Raw genomic sequence first — 18,601 nt, 5'->3', positions numbered from 1 at the left:
GTCTGTCTCCTCCGATTATTAATGGGCAGGGACTGTCTCTATCTGTTGCCGATTTGTACATTCATTCATTCATTCATTCAATCGTTCGTTCATTCAAACGTTCATTCATTCATACATTCCAAAGCGCATAGTACAGTGCTCTGCACATAGTAAGCGCTCAGTAAATACTATTGAATGAATGAATGACCCCGGAGCTCCCCCAGCGCTTAGAACAGTGCTCTGCTCCTAGTAAACGCTTAACAAATACCAACATTATTATTATAAATTAATGAACAAATGAATGAACGAACGAATGAATGAATGACTGAGTCCGTCCCCCGAGCGATCGGGGGAATCTGCCTCGATCAAAGAGGTGGTCCTGCGCCTCCTAAGGGGGCCCGGCAGGGGGCGGCCGAGGGCGGCTCCCGGACGAACGCCCCCCGGCCGCCTCTTTCGGAGCTGATTGGCTGCCGCGCCGCCCAGAAGCCCAATCGGATTGCAGGACGCCCGGTGGGCGGGGAGGGGGGGGCGGGGCCTCCGGCAGCCAATGGCGAGCTGGGACGGGGCTCATCCCCGCCCCCTGAGCCTGATGGACGGGCGGCGGGGCGACGGCCAGCCAATCCCGAGCTCGGCCCGCGCCCGGCCCCGCCCCCGCGGCCTGCCGCCCGCCCTGCCGGCCGGGGCCGTTAGGGGGCGCTGCCCGGCCCGCCATGGAGCAGGGCGACCACCTGAGCCTGCCGCCCCCGGCCGAGGCCCCGGGTAAAAGCCGCGCACATTCCGTCCCCCCTCCTCCTCCGCCAGCCCGGCTTGGACTTCCACCCCACGTGGGACTCGAACCCAGTCCCCCGAGGTCCCTCCTGTCTGCTCTGTGACCCTGGGCAAGCCGCTTCCCTTCCCCGGGCCTCAGTTTCCTCATCTGGAAAACGGGCATGAAGACTGGGAGCCCCACGGGGGACAACCCCCTCGCCTTCGAGTCAGAGGTCGTGGGTTCGCATCCCAACTCTGCCACTTGTCAGCTGTGGGACTGTGGGCAAGTCACTTCACTTCTCTGTGCCTCAGTTCCCTCATCTGGAAAATGGGCATTGAAACTGTGAGCCCCACGTGGAACAATCTGATCACCCTGTATCCCCCAGCGCTTAGAACAGTGCTCGGCACAAAGTAAGCGCTTAACAAATACCAACATTATTCTTATTATTGTATCCTGCTCAGCGCTTAGTAGAGTGCATGGCCCATAGGAAGCACTTAAATCCCATCATCATCATCATCATTATTATGTTGGTATTTGTTAAGCGCTTACTATGTGCCGAGCACTGTTCTAAGCGCTGGGGTAGATACAGGGGAATCAGGTTGTCCCACATGAGGCTCACAGTTAATCCCTATTTTACAGATGAGGTAACTGAGGCACAGAGAAGTTAAGTGACTTGCCCACAGTCACGCAGCTGACAAGTGGCAGAGCTGGGAGTCGAACCCATGACCTCTGACTACGAAGCCCAGGCTCTTTCCTTATTATTATTATTATTAGATGGAGCGCCTCTCGCTCTACCACCTGTGCGGACCGGACGCCTGGTTGCCCCCAGCCCCGGGCCGGCCCCCACCCACCTCCAGGCAGCCCCCCGACAAACCCCCTATTCATTCATTCGATAGTATTTATTGAGCGCTTACTATGTGCAGAGCACTGTACTAAGCGCTTGGAATGTACAATTCGGTAACCGATAGAGACAGTCCCCGCCCTTTGACGGGCTTACAGTCTAATCGGGGGGGACAGACAGATAAAAACAGTAGTAATAAATAGAATGGAGGGGATGAACATCTCATTAAAACAATAGCAAATAAATAGAATCAAGGTGATGCACTACATCCTAATCGTAATTCTAGTGTGCATTAAGCACTCTGGAAAAGCAGTGTGGCCTAACGGAAAGATCGCCGACCTGCAAGATCGATTATTATCGTGACTATCGTGGTATTCGTTCAGCGCTCACCCTCATAACAATATGGTAATCATGAGAATGATTGTCATTATGGGCTGAGCACTGATCTAAGCGCTGGAGTAAGTGGCTCAGTGGAAAGAGCCCGGGCTTGGGAGTCAGAGGTCATGGGTTCGACTCCCAGCTCTGCCACTTGTCAGCTGTGTGACTGTGGGTGAGTCACTTAACTTCTCTGTGCCTCAGTTACCTCATCTGTAAAATGGGGATTAACTGGGAGCCTCAAGTGGGACAACCTGATTACCCTGTATCTACCCCAGCGCTTAGAACAGTGCTCTGCACATAGTAAGCACTTAACAAATACCAACATTATTATTATTATTACAAGTTCGGTTGGACGCAATCCCTGTCCCACCTAGGACTCACACTCTTAATCCCCATCCTGGGGCAGCGACTGAGCACTGTCCCAAGCACTGGGAGAGATAGGCTGTGTGACCTTGGACAAGTCACTTCACTTCTCTGTGCCTCAGTTACCTCTTCTGTAAAATGAGAATTAACTGTGAGCCTCATGTGGGACACCCTGATTACCCTCCGTATCTACCCCAGCACTTAGAACAGTGCTCTGCACATAGTAAGCGCTTAGCAAATACCAACATTATTATTATTATTATTATAGAAGATAAGCAGGCCCCACCGTCCTCTAGCCTGTAAGCTCTCCATGGGCATGGAGTGTGTCCGTTTATTCATATTTGGCGTGGCTCAGTGGAACGAGGCCGGGCTCTGGAGTCAGAGGTCACGCGTTCTAATTCTGGCTACGCCACTTGTCAGCTGTGTGACTTTGGACAAGTCACTTCACTTCTCTGAGCCTCAGTTACTTCATCTGTAAAATGGGATGAAGACTGTGAGCTCCATGTGGGACAACCTGATTACCTTGTATCCCCTCCCACCCCCCGCAGTGCATAGAACCATGCTTGGCACATAATAAGTGCTTAACAAATGCCATCATCAGCATTATTATTATTTACTCTCCCAAGCGCTTAGTGCAGTGCTCTGCACACACTAAACACTCAGTGTAACTGATTGAATGAACATGGGGCTTGTAGTCTGAGTAGGGTGGAGAAAAGGAAATGAATCCCCATTTTACAGATGAGGTAACTGAGGCCCGGAGAGAGAAGTGACTTGCCTGAGGTCACAGGGCAGACATGTGGCGGAGCCGGGATTAGAACCCGTTGCCTTCTGACTCCCAGGCCTGTGTTCTACCTGGGTTCTGATTCCGGCTCCACTACCTGTCTGCCGTATGGCCCCGGGCAAGTCACTTCACTGCTCTCAGCCTCAGTTCTTTCATCTGTAAAATGGGGATTCCTTTCCCTCATTGTGGCAGGGAATGTGACTGTCATATTATTATACGCACTCAATAGATACAATTGATTGATTGATTGATTGATCAGGGTCAAGTGCCTCCAATCAGGTCGGGCTCAGTCACTGCCCTACAACTGGGCTCACAGTCTAAGGGGGAGGGAAAACAGCCAATACCCATTTTAGAGGGGAAGAGATAAATCAATGGTATTTATTGAGCACTGACTGCATGCAGAGCATGGTACTAATACTTGGGAGGGTAAAATATAACGATAAAACAGAGTTTGTACAAACACTCGCCGCCCACTATGAGCTTACAATCTGGAGGAACGCTGCACAAGGGTTTGGGAAGTACGAAACAAGCGACACATTCTCTTCTCATGAGGAGATTACACTCTTACATGGCGGAGGCAGACACGTAATCGAATGTACCACATGCATATAAATGCCTATATGTGAGAGGGTATGAGGAGACTGAGGTTCAGAGAAGCCAGTTGACTTGCATGAGTCCCCGCAGCAGGCAAGTGGCGGAGCTGGGAATGAGAACCCGGATCCTCTGATTCCCAGGTCTGTGCCGTTTCCTTGCCGCTTCCCCTCCGGGATCGCCACGCTGGGGATGTGAAACAGATTCCCAGGGTTTTTCCCTTCGCGAAGCCTCAGAAAGAGTAATCATTTTTAGGTTGTGAGCCACAGAAGTTGAGGACCGTATTCATGATCGTGGTTAGTGCCGTGGCCCTGATAGCGCTGATTGTGTTAGCGGTCGCTCTGGGAGGTGAGTTTGCGGGGTCGCCGGTCACCTGGGGGATTGTCCTCATAACCCTTTCTCCTCCGCTCTGCCCCCTACCCAAGCCTGGAAGGGGGCTGGGAGGAGAATCTCCTCCCTAATATGAATAATCATAATTGTGGTGTGAATTAAGCGCTTACTAATAAGAGTAATAATGCTGATGGGATTTGTTAAGTGTTTACTTTGTGTCAAGCTCTGCTTTTAGCCTTGGAGGAGATACAAGCTAATCAGGTTGGACACAGTCCCTGTCCCACGTGATGATGATGATGATAATGGTATTTGTTAAGCGCTTACTATGTAGAAACACTGTACTAAGCCCTGGGGTTGGATACAAGCAAATCAGAATGGACACAGTCCCTGTCCCACTTGGGGATCACCGTCTTAATCCCCATTTTACAGATGAGATTTCTGACCACAGAGAAATGAAGTGATTTGCTTAGGTTCACAGAGCGGACCAGTGGCCGCACCGGCTTTAGAACCCAGGTCCCTTTGATTCCCGGGCCCATGTTAAGCGACGCTGCTTCAGTTCGGCAAGACTTTGGGAGATCCACCTGGTTTTAGTGTCACAAAATTCCCTTTGTTGACCAGTAAGATATTGAGGGATTTGCTAGTGTATTTTTGGATTCAGTTGATTCAGTTTTGGATTCCTTCAGTTCAGAGGAGATATTAGAAGCATTAGGTCCTCCTCTAATCAAGAGTCCTGTTTGAACTCACTGTGCTGCTTCATCAGATGAAACTGCTCATGCCACACTGCCATGATTGAGGAACGCGTCCTTAGGGTGCGTGTTTCTCTTAACTACTTATCAGCTGTGTGACTGTGGACAAGTCACATCACTTCTCTGGGCCTCAGTTCCCTCATCTGTCAAATGGGGATGAAGACCGTGAGCCTCACGTGGGACAACCTGATGACCCTGTATCTCCCCCAGCACTTAAAACAGTGCTCTGCACATAGTAAGCGCTTAACAAATGCCAACATTATTATTATTAACATGAAGGGCTGCATTCCTCAGAGTAAGGATAGCTTCTCATCCTTTCCGACACCCTGCACACGCAGTTGAACGTTTTCTTCTGGTAACATGGCATGCCCAATCCAAACCACCTCACGCTGTTGGAAGAATGCTCCCTAATTCCCCAAACCCCACATTCATAGTTGGAAACATCCATTTTGGCAAAACCGAAAGCAGTTTTTTGGTTGTCGTTTTTTGTTTTGGGGGATTTTTTTTTGCCGTAAGACTGCACCATCAGGCTTACCTTCTGACTGTTGGAGAAGCAGCGTGGCTCAGTAGCAAGAGCCTGGGCTCGGGAGTCAGAGGTCATGGGTTCTAATCCCAGCTCTGCCGCTTGTCAGCTGTGTGACTTTGGGCAAGTCACTTCACTTCTCATTGCCTCAGTTCCCTCATCTGTAAAACGGGGATTAAGACGGTGAGCCTCACATGGGACAACCTGATTACCTTGTATCTCCCCCAGTGCTTAGAACAGTGCTCAGTACATAGTGCTTAACAAATATGATTATTATTATTATTGTCCCAGAAGTTTGCCAGCGGGGGATCTTTTCTTCTCACTACCAGCTTCCCTGAACTCTGGGGACTGTGCTGAAACTCCCTGGGGTGGGGGGAGGGGAAGCAGCGAAGACTTTTTATTTTTCCTACATGCCCCTTTCCTCTGTCTTGCTTAGTGCTCTCCTGGCTATAGAAATAAGAAAAAAATGATACAGAGAAGCAATGTGGCCTAGTGGAAAGAACACGGGCCTGGGAATCAAAAACCTGGGTTCTAATCCCAGCTCTTCCACTTGACTGCTGTATGACCTTGGGCAAGTCCTTTCATTTCTCCCTCATCTGCAAAATAGGGATTACGACCTTATGGGGGACAGGGACTGTGTCCGACCCGATTATCTTGCATCTGCCTCGGCGCTCAGTACAATTCCTGGCACAGAGTAAGTGCTTAACCAATAGCATTGTGATAATTATTATGATTATTATCATCATCATTATGGGCCTTAAAGAGCTTCGGCACCTTGGATAGAGGAGGATTTTGCAGAGTTGGCTGTAGTTTACCCTGCTCTTTAGAGTCCCCTTGTGGCCTTCGCACGCTGTGCTCCTGCCGTCCATTAAATAGCCTTTTGGTCCTGGATCCCTCAGCTGCAGAGCACAGGGGCTGAACACAATCGCTAGGGCAGACACAGGCCCAGACCTCTAGACACTTAAAATCCCAGTTAGACGTGGAAGGCCCACGCAGAGAATTAGACATGGTGAGCAGGTAGATGCAGTGTGGCTCAGTGGAAAGAGCCCGGGCTTGGGAGTCGGAGGTCTTGGGTTCCGATTGATTCAATCAAATTTATTGAGCGCTTACTATGTGCAGAGCACTGTTCTAAGCGCTTGGGATGTACAGTTCGGCGATACGTAGAGACAATCCCTGCCCAGTAATGGGCTCACAGTCTAAACTTGGGCGTCAGAGGTCATGGGTTCGAATTCTGCCTCCGCCACTTGTCAGCTGTGTGACTGTGGGCAAGCCGCTTAACTACTCTGTGCCTAAATTGCCTCATCTGTAAAAATGGGGATTAAGACTGTGAGCCCCACGTGGGACAACCTGATTACCCTGTATCTACCCCAGCGCTTAGTGCAGTGCTCTGCACATAATAAGCGCTTAACATATACCATTATTATTATCATTATTATTATTAAACCCGGCTCCACCACTTGTCAGCTGGGTGACTTTGGGCAAATCACTTAACTTCTCTGTGCCTCAGTTACCTCATCTGGAAAATGGGGATGAAGACTGTGAGCCCCACATGGGACGACCTGATTACCTCGTATCTACCCCAGCGTTTGGAATGGTGCTTGGCACATAGTAAGTATTTAACAAATGCCATCATCATTATTACTATTATTCATTCGGTAAAGCACTCCACAATGAGAAAGCTCACTGTGAGTAGGGAGCAGGTGGACCAACCTTTTTTTAGCGGTATTTCTTAAGAACTTATTATGTGCCAGCTACTGTTCTAAGCGCTAGGGTATATACAATTTAATCAGATTGAACACAGTCCCTGTCCCACATGGGGCTTACGGACTTAATCCCTATTTTACAGATGAAGTAACTGAGGCACAGAGAAGTTAAGTGAATTCTTAAATTAAGCGGACAGGTTGCAGTGCCAGGATTAGAATCTTCTGACTCTCAGCGCCGTGCTCTTTTCCTGTATCTTCCTCTCTCTCCCAAGCACTTAATACACATAGTACGCACTCCATAAATATCGAGGATGATGACGAGTCATGGGGATTTAGTGGCAAGAAATGGAGCGGGAGCAGCTGATCCAGAGAGCAGGAAGTTGGGATGGAATGTTTCTTAGACTCTTCCAGGAACTTTGGGAAGCTCTGTGATTTTGCCAAGGTCCCAGTTTGCTCTTTCTTCACTAATCCCAGCTCCCTGCAGGTGGGAATCTTTCCAGTCCTTTGCAGCCCCTTAATCCAAACTGGTTCTCTCTTAATCCAGGACTGGGGCCTCTCCCTTCTTCACAGAGAGGAAACAGGGATAATAATAATTGAGTTGTTTGTTAAGTGCCTACCATGTACCGCACACTATACTAAGCTCTGAGGTAGATATAATTCAGACAGATCAGACACATCGCTGTCCTGCATGGTACTAACAGTTCGAGGGGGAGGGAGAACAGATATTTCATCCCCGTTTTGCAGAGGGGGAAGCTGAGGCACAGAGAAGTTCTGCGATTTGCCCTAGGCCACCCAACAAATGTGGCAGAGCTGGCATTAGAACCCAGTTTCCCCAGACACCCAGGTTTATATGTTTCCCAAACTAGGCCACGCCACTTCTCAATTCAGGCGCCTGCAGTTGCCCCAACCCAAACCCTTCCAGTCCGGCCCATGGGTTCCTTTTACACATAGTATCACGGCAATAATGCATGTGGGGGCCGGGAGCTATTCGGGGCTAATTCTTCAAGTTCTATTGCCATTTTTCATTGAAAAATATTCCTCTACCCTAATCCCCACTCCCTTCAGGGCCCAGCCTAATTTCTCTCAGGCTGTGACCTCGGAGGCAGCGTCCAAGGAGTCAAGGGGGAAGAAACCAGGAGAAGACACCTGACTGAACCGGTGGTCCTCTGAGCCTGAATCTTAAGGGGTGAAATTCCTCCCCTGTATCACTGATGAGTCAGATCCTGCTCTACTGAAACCTCCCCTCCCTCCAATCCTTTCTGTCTCCGAGTCGCTGATCCAGGGAGAAGAAACACCACGGTGCTTCAAATCCCCAGATCCACCTGTGTGGAAAACTTAATCACGTGCCCTAAAAGTTGGCTGCGATTCCACAAGAACTGCTTCTATTTGTCAACCGAAGCCAGGACCTGGGAGGGCAGTAAAAGCTTCTGTGCCTCGCTTGAAGCCACTCTTTCTAAGATCACCACCAAGCAGGAATTGGTAAGAAACCACTTCTGGAGCCTCATCAATGTCAGGAAGGGGGTGGGACAGCGCCCAGAGCACTGACTAAGGGGTTGAGGCACCCAGCCAAGGCTCCTCTCCAGTAGGAGGAAGATTTATCGAGCGCCCACTTTGTTCATTGTAGTAGCCACTCTGGGAAGTGCAGACTAACGAAGCGACACATGTCCTGACCACATAAGGAACTTACCCTCAAACAGGGAGACCAACGTAAAACTATTTACAACTAGGATGGCCAGAATAAATGATTAAATACACACCTATGGAGACACGAGTGCCGAGGGCGGGTGGATATCGAATCGTAAGCGCAAGAGTCGGGCTGATGGGATCGTGTACCCAAATGACTCGGTGCCAGGACCGTAGCCCAGGAAGCCAAGCCAGAGAGGGAACTCGGCGGGGAGGAGGTGGGTGAGGGGTTGAGTTCCTGGGGAGGCGAGGAAGAGGGAGGGAAAGAATGAAGGGAGAGCAGGCTCATAATGCATACTGTACCCGTGTCTTGGGGCAGGATCTCCTGAAGAAGCAAGTGGGCCTGTTTAACTTTTGGATCGGGCTGAGCAGGAAAAAAGACTCAATCTGGAGGTGGACAGACGACAACGTGTTCAACAGTTTGTGAGTCGGAGATTTCTCTTCTTTTCCCTGCACTTGTTCCCAGACTGTCCCGGCTCCTTGGAGGTCCCTGGGGAGGTCTAGCACGATCCCCTATATCTGCTGAAGTGGACAGACCCCAGGCCCCACCACTTGCTGACCCACGTGCCACCTTCTCGATGCTAAGGGTGCTCTGCACATAGTAAGTGCTCGATAAATACTATTGAGTGAATGAATAAGGGAGTTGGAAGTTGTCAGCTGGGGCAAGTTAGTCTGAGCCTGAGGTGTGCAACAACAGCAGTCAGCTGAATAGTTTTGTGATTTAATCCTGAGTGTACCTAGCCTTTGGCTGGAAAGCTTATTGTCACATGAAGATGATTCGACCAGGTTGTAACAGCTGCCCTGGAATTCCCCATTAAACTGTAAGCTCCTGGAGGGCAGGCTCGCTCTCTTTGACCCCCTTTTCCTTCTCCCAGAGTCAGGACTATGGGATTCACAGGTGGAACTCAGAGCCACGATTCATCATTCCCCTTTAGTCTGTAAGCTCGTCGAGGGCAGGGATCGTGTCTACCGACTCAGTTATATCGTACCCTCCCAAGGGCTTAGTACGGTGTTCCGCACACATTAAGTGTTCAATCATTATAACTGATTGAATCGATTGAAGCGCAGTGGTATTTCTTTCAATCGTATTTATTGAGGGCTTACTGTGTGCAGAGCAGTGTCGTAAGAAAATGCAATATAACAAAGTTGGTAGACACGTTTACTGCCTGCGATGTGCTTTTCTGTCTAGACAGTGTAATAGGTCAATTGGTGGCATTTATTTAGTGCTTAATGTGTGCAGACCGTTGAAATAAGCGCTCGGGTGTATATGGTTTCTAGACCATAAACTTGTTACGGGCAGGGAACGTGTCCGCTATCGGTTAGTGAGGGCAAAGCAGTACATCAGAAGCAAGACGTATGGTCCTTTCCTCGAGGATCTTAGAGACTAACAGGAAGGTGGATGCAAATGATTTTCTAAAAGAAGGAGAACAAGGGCACAGCAAGGCTGGAACCCTGAACTGTCCCAACCGATAGCTTCTCCGCGTCAACGCAGGGACGGGGGCGTATGAAACCGCATCGATCCCCCTGCCCCTGGCCCTTGTTATCCGGGGCCCAGTCAGGCGGTGTTGCAGTGGGGTCCGAGAGGCACCACCGGTGTACTGTTGTTGTTCCCGACCACAACTGATGCCCTCTGATGTGGGTTGCCAGGGAGGGTCCATGTTTAGCGATCCTCACCGTGTCCTCCTGCTGAGAGGGCAGTGACTCTCCTGACCGAGGAAAGGATTGCTCCTTGTCACCTCTCCCTCTGACCTGCCTCCCGGAGAAGGATGGTGACTTCTCTGTGCGTGTGTTGTCTTCCAGGTTCATCATCACTGGGGGAGGGGAGTGTGCCTATTTAGATGCTTCTGGCGTTAAGACTGCCAGTTGCAACCAGCCCAGAAGACATCTTTGCAGCAAAGCAGGCTTCTGCAGGCAGAAGAGAGGGGGAATTCCACACACGACATACGGGGTTGAAAGGGAACGGACTTGATGAAGAACTCACCCGGGTTTGCTCCGTCGGGCAGGAAAGGACCTTGTAACGATACCAGCTCAAGGAGAAGACCATCAAGCATCAATAAAGCATAAACCTGAGTACCTCGGGGTGTCGTCTACCTCGGGCTCTGGGGTTTACCACCGGGAAGGAGAGATGTCTGCGGAGGTCTGCTAGGGGTGAGGGAAATTAAGCCGTTAAAACGATATCCTGGTGAAACAGTGGGTAGTGTTGAAATTGTGAGCTGAGTTTAGGTAAGCCGTGATAAGTGGGCCCAGTCCGCCTTGCAGGGTACTGAAGGATCAATCAATCTATCGATCGTATTTATCGAGCGCTTGCCACGTGCAGAGCACTGTCTTAAGCGTTTAGGAGAGTACGATATAACAGAATTGGTAGAAGTTCCCCTACACCGGCCCCCTGAACTTTAATCATCAATCTTTGGTATTTATTGAGCAGTCACTGGGTGCAGAGCACTGTAATGAGCGCTTGGGAGAGTACAGCATAACAAGGGGTTTACAATCTATTGAAGCTGACATTCTAGAGGGTCCCTTCTTTCCTCTTCCACTTGGGACCATTAGATCCGATTCCCCCACCCCATTCCGCCCCACTCACGTTGTTCTGTGGTTTCTCCCCAAACCGTGGTGTGTCACCCTCTGCACATAGGACGGCAGCAGGGGGTTTGTGGGATGGAAGTCAGATTAGCACCAACCAATTCCACTCAGTAGCCTTTTCTGGCTCAGAAGCAGGATGCATCAGGAGATAGGTGGAGGGGAAGAAGTTATTGAGGAAAGATAAGAAGATAAGTAGCAAGGTGAATTGGAGGAGCGGGAGGTTAGAAGAGAGTCGAAATTGAAATAAATTCCTGTTAGGAACGGGGATGGGAAAATCAGGGACGTGATCGAGTTCCACCAAATGGAGTATTTGGTCCCGTGCCCTGAGGCAAAATTCTGGGAGGTGTTTGGGCTCAGCGATGGTCCGAGAGGGCTGTTATGAGATCAGCAGCTGTAGGACGCTTTCACTGTTCTGTATTATCAATGGAACTGTCACTAGGGGAGAAGAGTTAGTAAAAAAAAGACTGAGACGTTTCCTCCTCTCAGCACCTACCCTGAAGACTCACAGCTGAATGTAATTCACAGCTCTTTCTTGGCTCTGAAAGATTTCCGATTCCTTACGCGTCAGTGGTTTTCACACATCACGGTTCCCTCAACCACAGTAGGATCTCTCTTTCCCTCAGCTCTCTCTGCTCTTCTCAACAACGAAACGCTGTTGTGGGCAGGGATTGTGTCTGCCAACTCTGTTCTGTTTTACTCTCCCATCTGCTTAGTATAGTGCTCTGCACACAGTAAGTGCTCAATAAATATATTTGATCGATTGATTGAGCTCTGCCCCTCACCAGGAGAGCATCATCAAGGGCTGAGCCCACTCCCAGATCCTCATCCCAGACAAGGACCCCGTCCCAGACGAGGTCCCAACTTCAACCCTGCAGCCCTTGGACGTCTACTCTTCGAGATGCTGAAATATCATGGCAATTTCCGAGGATCTGGCCCAGAGAGGGCAAAAGGGAACTGAAAATCTCTTCTCCCAAAGTGGGGTCTGAGGGTGGACCGCTCCCTTGGGGTTTGTGTCCAGCAGGAATGACGAGGGGATAGTCTGTGTATGCAGATATCTTTCCGACTGGTTCGGAGGAATGCAGACTTGATGAGTTCTATCCAAATCCCCAGACACCTTAGAAATCACAGATGCAGATCTGAAGTGACTAATCCACAATGTCTCCACCGCTAGGGAGGGAATCCACTTTTCTATTCGAGGAAAATATCTTCAGTTTGCCCTGAGCCCCTGAAATCCCAGGGAAAACGGCGTGACCTGCTGGAAAGAGCATGGGCCTGGGAGTCAGAGGACCTGGCTTCAAATCCCACCTCTGCCATTTTTCTGCTGTGTGACCTTGGGCAAGTCACTTTTACGTGCCTCAATTTTCTCATCTAACGCCTACTTAGACTGTGAGCCCCATGTGGAACAGGGACTGAATCCAACCTGATTGTGTTGTATCTACCCCAGGGCTGAAGTACAGTGCTTGGCACATAGTAAGTGCATAACAAGTACCATTAAAAAAATAAGTCTCACACGGACAATATGCATCCCAATTAGCATAATCAGTGATGGCTTGCCATTGGGCAGGGGCCCGGTGGTGCTTGCCGTGGTGTGATTACCCCTCCTCAGATACCCAAGCTCCCCATCAGCCACGGCCCAAGGTGCTGGGAACGGAGGGACCAGACGAGGGAATGCAGATGGCTCAGCACAATCAATCACCACTGCTCACAGACAACTTGAGCGCACACCCTGCAGATAGAAGGCCCTACTTTTCCCCTCTTAAGCACTGATATCTTAATAACGAAAGGCCAGCAGCCCATAGCAAGTCTACAGCAGATTCTCTCAACAATTCCCTCAACACTCATTGAAGCAAATCTGACTCGCCGGTAGCATCATCTTCAAACTGAAGGAGTCCTCTATTCAACAGTATTTATTGAGCGCTTCCTATGTGCAGAGCACTGTACTAAGTGCTTGGAATGTACAATTCGGCAACATATAGAGACAATCCCTGCCCAGTGACAGGCTCACAGTCTAATCGGGCGAGACAGACGGCAGAGCGAAAGAGAATGAAACAATAGCAAGATAACATTATCACGATAAGTAGAATCAAGAATCTACTACTGTACACCTCCCCCTTCCCACCCCGACCTCCTTGTAGCCAAATTCCTTCAGACCCAGTCCTACTCAGGTCTCCAGAGGACCAGCCCTTCTAGAGATGCAGCCAATGAAGCCTGTATTTACATGGACATAATGCTTCTCGGGACCAAACCAACCCTCCTGGGAGACCCCCAAGCAGGAAGAGCTGGAGCATGCAGACAAGGGAGCATAGACATGGCTGCTGTTTCCTGCTCCTATCATGGACACAAGCTCTTTGGAGTAAACATCTTTCGGGCAGTGATTTCGGGGTGAATGGCGGGTGGGGCAGAGAATGGAAAGACCCCAAATGAAAGCGATGTTCCTAAGAGACGTGAGATCCCAGCAGACAGCGACGATGACAGAGAGGACAGCGGATTCCGTTCTCGCCTACTCTCTGGTTAACCCCGCTTCCCCTTCTTGCCAGGCACCTCAGAGTCATCCCCTCCCACCGCCGCATCTCCACTGCCTTGGAGCCCAACAAGAAGCAGTACCATAGTGTTAAGAAGCTTCTGCCCCACTGTTGCCTCAACCCAAGAGTGAGCACAAGGACAAGAACTTTTCTCAAAAAAATAGTACTTCAGGGATTGACATACATGAATCTATGCTCACAAGTACTACTCTTTTCATCTCACGGCTTTTCCCTATTTCTCATTTTCACGGTCCTTAGATCACTGTCTTCCTCTCTCACACACGCTCTCTATCCCCCATTATATCCATCATTCATAGGCCTTAGATGCACAAAATGCATATTTAGCACACATTTTGAATGCCTCCATCTATAAGCAGTATGACCTAGTGGAAAGAGCATGGGCCCAGGAGTCAGAGGGACCTGGTTGTAATCCTGGTTCAGCCACAAGTCTGCTGGGTGACTTTGGGCAAGTCATTTCAATTCTCTGTGCCTCACTTATTCTGGAAAAATGGGGATTAAGATGGTGAACCCCAAGTGGGACAGGGACTGTGTCCAATCTGATTAACCTGTATCTACTCCAGTGCTTGGTAAAGGGCTTGGCACATAGTAAGCGCTTAACAGGAACCATTAAAAAAAATGCTACTATTCAGTGCCAAACCAACTCTCCTGGGACAGCCCTATGCAGAAAGAGTAAATTTTCCAGAGACCACAGACCCCCAGAACCAGAGGTAACTGTGAACATCCTGAGCTCAGCACACCCTTTTGATTAGCTGAGGGTTTTACCGTGACTTTGGAATCCCTGTTTGGACCCAGTCCTGCTGGCGGTTTTGGAGAGGGGAGAGATGAAGTTAACAACCTTGGTATGAGATCTTTCTGCCCCATCTTTCCTGCAGTCGCAGTGCAGAGGGGAAAGGGAAAGAGGAAGGTGAAATTGAAGATCTAACATTCCCCAACACGGGGATGGGGATCCAGAGAGAAACATCAAAATAATAAATATGGTATTTGTTATGCGCATACTATGTGCCAGGCACTGTTCTAAGCCCTAGGGTGGATCCCAGCAAATTGGGTTGGGCCCAGTTCCTGTCCCATGTGGTGCTCACTGTCTCAATCCTCATTTTACAGATGAGGTAACTGAGGCACAGGGAAGTGAAGTGACTTGCCCAATGACACACAGCAGAGAAGTGGAGGATTCAGAATTAGAACCCGTAACCTTCTGACTCCCAGACCCGTGCTCTATCCACTATGCCATGGTACTTGGGGTGAAGCCCCGTAGGTATAATGGATTTTGATGTTGACACTCTGGTGGGTGGAAAGAGTCACCATAGACCCACGGGGAGCAGAGCCGCCCTGGGCCTAGAACGGAATTAGGATCATCTGTCCTCGGTGCAGAAAGGACAAATCAACCACCTTCACACTGGGCCGATGCAACCTTCTCATGACGGGAGGAGGAAAGCGGAGAGACAGGTGTGAGCTGTCACTGAGGCAGCCACACAGCCTGTTCAGAAAAGAGGAAGACCACCAGATCCCAGGACTAGGAGCCCAAATGGATCCCTCATAGGAAATCTCAGAGATCTCAGCACAAACCTGGGTCCCCACCAATGGCTCTGGCAGCTGCCCACACCATCTCTCCATCTCACACACACAAAGACACACTCGCGCGCACATCCATGCCGGGAAGCAGCGTGGCGTAGCAGAACACTGGGCTGGGAGTCAGAAGGCATTGAGTTCTAATCCTGGCGCCACCATTTCTCAGTTGTGTGACGTTGGGCAAGTCACTACACTTCCCCGTGCCTCAGTTCCCTCATCTGAAAAATGGGGACTGAGACCATGAGCCCCGTGTGGGACAGGGACTGTGTCCAACTCGATTTGCTTATATCCACCCCAGCGCTTAATACAATGTCTGGCACATAGTATGCACTTAACAAATACCCCAATCATTGTTATTAATTATTATCCATTACAACCTTCCAAGACAGAAGAGATCACCCTCATTCACTTTGGCACCCTCTCTCTGGAGCACTTGGCAGCCCAGGCCTGGAGCGTGACAGCACGGAGTTGCGCTGCCTAGGCACGGGGGAGAGATCAAGTGTACCTGGAAGCGGTTGCGAAGACTTGGCCTGTTTGGACTTGAGATTGAGCACCATGTAGCCTTCTTCTTCTTCCATCATCCTGGACCCGATTCAGGGTAGGTTTGCCAAGCCTGGACCACAGAGATGGAGAGAAATGTTCTCACTGGCTACGAGGAGTGGACTTTTTACTAGAAGTTCTGGCCGACATCTGGCTCAACAGCTATAGGCTGAGCCCAGACAGGAAGAGACCGCAATGAGGAGTTTGTGAAATTGAAATTGTGAATTGAAGACTGCTCCAAAAATGAAAGCCACTTTCCCTTCCTCCTTGAAAATTCACCTTAGCTGCCTTTTGTTTTACCTTATTAGGCAGAAAAATATCTCAAATGGCAGCAGAATGCCCGGCTGCCCTGGAGAAAAAAAGGTTTCTTTGATTAAATCTTCCAGTCATGATCTTTTATCACTGGAAAACTCTGTTCAGTCATTCATTCGATCACATTTATTGAGCGCTTACTGTGGGCAGAACACTCTACTAAGCCTTTGGGAAAGTACAAAACAACAATAAACAGTCCCATTCCTTGCCCACGAGCTTACAGTCTGGGGTCAGCGGGGGGGGGGGGGGGGGGGGGGATACAGACATCAATAAGAATAAGTAAAATTACAGATATGTATATAAGTGTTGTGGGGCCGAGAGGAGGGAAGAGCAAAGGGAGCCAGTCAGGGCAAAACAGAAGGAAGTGGAAGATGAGGAAAATTGGAGCATGATGGGGAAATAGGGCAAGGGGGGGCATACCTGCATTAGAGAAGGAGCGTGACCTAGGAGAAAGACCCCAGGCCTGGGAACCAGAGGTAACTGAGGCACAGGGAAGTGAAGTGACTTGCCCAACATCAGAGTGAGGTCCCCTCAGTGGGGCAGAGAGCAGATCTGAACAAATATAATCGTATCTGTCCCCAGCACTTTGCTCATAGCAAATAACAAAAATGTCATTGCTTCCACCACTACTGAGCTCTTGGGCTCCACTCCAGTCCCCTGTGGAAGCAGGAGAAATTCTGGCCAAAGCCCAATCCCAACCTTCAGAGGCAAAATCCCAGTGAACTCAGCCCAACCACAGTTCACCACCCAAAGGCTGTGCTCACTGCCGTCTTTCCTCTTGGAGGAAATATAGGATACAAGGATAATTTGAATAAGGATACAAGGATAATTCCTTAACTCCCATTCTCTCCTAGACCCCCTCCAATCTGGCTTCCGTCCCCTCCACTCTACCGAGACTGCTCTCTCTAAGGTCACCCATGACCTCCTTCTTGCCAAATCCAATGGCTCCTACTCCATTCTAATCCTCCTTGACCTCTCTGCTGCCTTTGACACTGTCGACCATCCCCTCCTCCTCCATACCTTATCTCACCTTGGCTTCACGGACTCCGTCCTCTCCTGGTTCTCCTCTTACCTCTCTGGCCGGTCATTCTCGGTCTCCTTTGCTGGCGCCTCCTCCCCCTCCCATCCTTTAACTCTTGGAGTTCCTCAAGGGTCAGTTCTTGGCCCTCTTCTGTTCTCCATTTACACTCACTCCCTCGGTGAACTCATTCGCTCTCACGGCTTTGACTACCATCTCTACACAGATGACACGCAGATCTACATCTCCGCCCCGTCCTCTCCCCCTCCCTTCAGGCTCGCATCTCCTCCTGCCTCCAGGACGTCTCCACCTGGATGTCGGCCCGCCACCTAAAACTCAACATGAGCAAGACTGAGCTCCTCATCTTCCCTCCCGAACCTGGTCCTCTCCCAGACTTCTCTATCACCGTGGATGGCACGACCATCCTTCCCGTCTCTCAGGCCCGCAATCTCGGTGTCATCCTTGACTCGTCTCTCTCGTTCACCCCACACATCCTATCCGTTACCAAGACCTGCCGGTTTCACCTCTACAATATCGCCAAGATCCGCCCTTTCCTCTCCACCCAAATGGCTACCTTACTGCTACGGGCTCTCGTTATATCCCGGCTAGACTACTGTGTCAGCCTTCTCTATGATCTCCCTTCCTCCTCTCTCGCCCCACTCCAGTCTATTCTTCACTCCGCTGCCCGGCTCATCTTCCTGCAGAAACGATCTGGGCATGTCACTCCCCTTCTTAAACAACTCCAGTGGTTGCCTATCAACCTCCGCTCCAAACAAAAACTCCTCACTCTAGGCTTCAAGGCTCTACATCACCTTGCCCCTTCCTACCTCTCCTCCCTTCTCTCTTTCTACCGCCCACCCCGCACGCTCCACTCCTCTGCCGCCCACCTCCTCACCGTCCCTCGGTCTCACCTATCCCGCCGTCGACCCCTGGGCCACGTCCACCCGCGGTCCTGGAACGCCCTCCCTCCTCACCTCCGCCAAACTGATTCTCTTCCTCTCTTCAAAACCCTACTTAAAACTCACCTCCTCCAAGAGGCCTTCCCAGACTGAGCTCCTCTTCTCCCTCTACTCCCTCTACCACCCCCCCTTCACCTCTCCGCAGATTAACCCTCTTTTCCCCCCATTTCCCTCTGCTCCTCCCCCTCTCCCTTCCCATCCCCTCAGCACTGTACTCGTCTGCTCAACTGTATATATTTTCATTACCCTATTTATTTTGTTAATGAAATGTACATCGCCTCGATTCTATTTAGTTGCCATTGTTTTTACGAGATGTTCTTCCCCTTGACTCTATTTATCGCCATTGTTCTCGTCTGTCCGTCTCCCCCAATTAGACTGTAAGCCCGTCAAACGGCAGGGACTGTCTCTATCTGTTGC

At 50.1% G+C, this 18,601-nt stretch overlaps 1 protein-coding gene across 2 annotated transcripts; it reads left to right on the top strand.

The window, feature by feature from the left end:
* Window positions 1-642: 642 nt before the first annotated feature.
* Window positions 643-10,739, top strand: LOC100681926 (C-type lectin domain family 2 member A-like). Of its 2 annotated transcripts, none has more exons than XM_029081800.2 (5): window positions 643-738; window positions 3,937-4,029; window positions 8,266-8,462; window positions 8,986-9,089; window positions 10,467-10,739. In XM_029081800.2, exons 1-5 carry the CDS (start codon window positions 690-692, stop codon window positions 10,633-10,635), a joined length of 612 nt encoding a protein of 203 aa, XP_028937633.1. In that variant the 5' UTR covers window positions 643-689; the 3' UTR covers window positions 10,636-10,739. The 2 variants fall into 2 exon arrangements, with proteins under 2 accessions (XP_028937633.1, XP_028937632.1); XM_029081799.2 differs by having other exon boundaries at window positions 8,254-8,462.
* The last annotated feature ends 7,862 nt before the right edge of the window (window positions 10,740-18,601 follow it).

This window comes from Ornithorhynchus anatinus, chromosome 17, assembly GCF_004115215.2.
Source record: "Ornithorhynchus anatinus isolate Pmale09 chromosome 17, mOrnAna1.pri.v4, whole genome shotgun sequence".
Taxonomy (NCBI): domain Eukaryota; kingdom Metazoa; phylum Chordata; class Mammalia; order Monotremata; family Ornithorhynchidae; genus Ornithorhynchus; species Ornithorhynchus anatinus.
Note: the sequence above shows the minus strand (reverse complement) of the source record. Positions and strands in the feature narration are given on the sequence as shown.

Excerpts from the sequence above, each read along its gene's own strand:
- LOC100681926 (XM_029081799.2), top strand. The coding sequence starts at position 690 with ATGGAGCAGGGCGACCACCTGAGCCTGCCGCCCCCGGCCGAGGCCCCG. Across the intron at positions 739-3,936 it reads GCCCCCGGCCGAGGCCCCGG|GTTGTGAGCCACAGAAGTTG; the intron begins GTAAAAGCCGCG and ends AATCATTTTTAG. Across the intron at positions 9,090-10,466 it reads GACAACGTGTTCAACAGTTT|GTTCATCATCACTGGGGGAG; the intron begins GTGAGTCGGAGA and ends GTTGTCTTCCAG.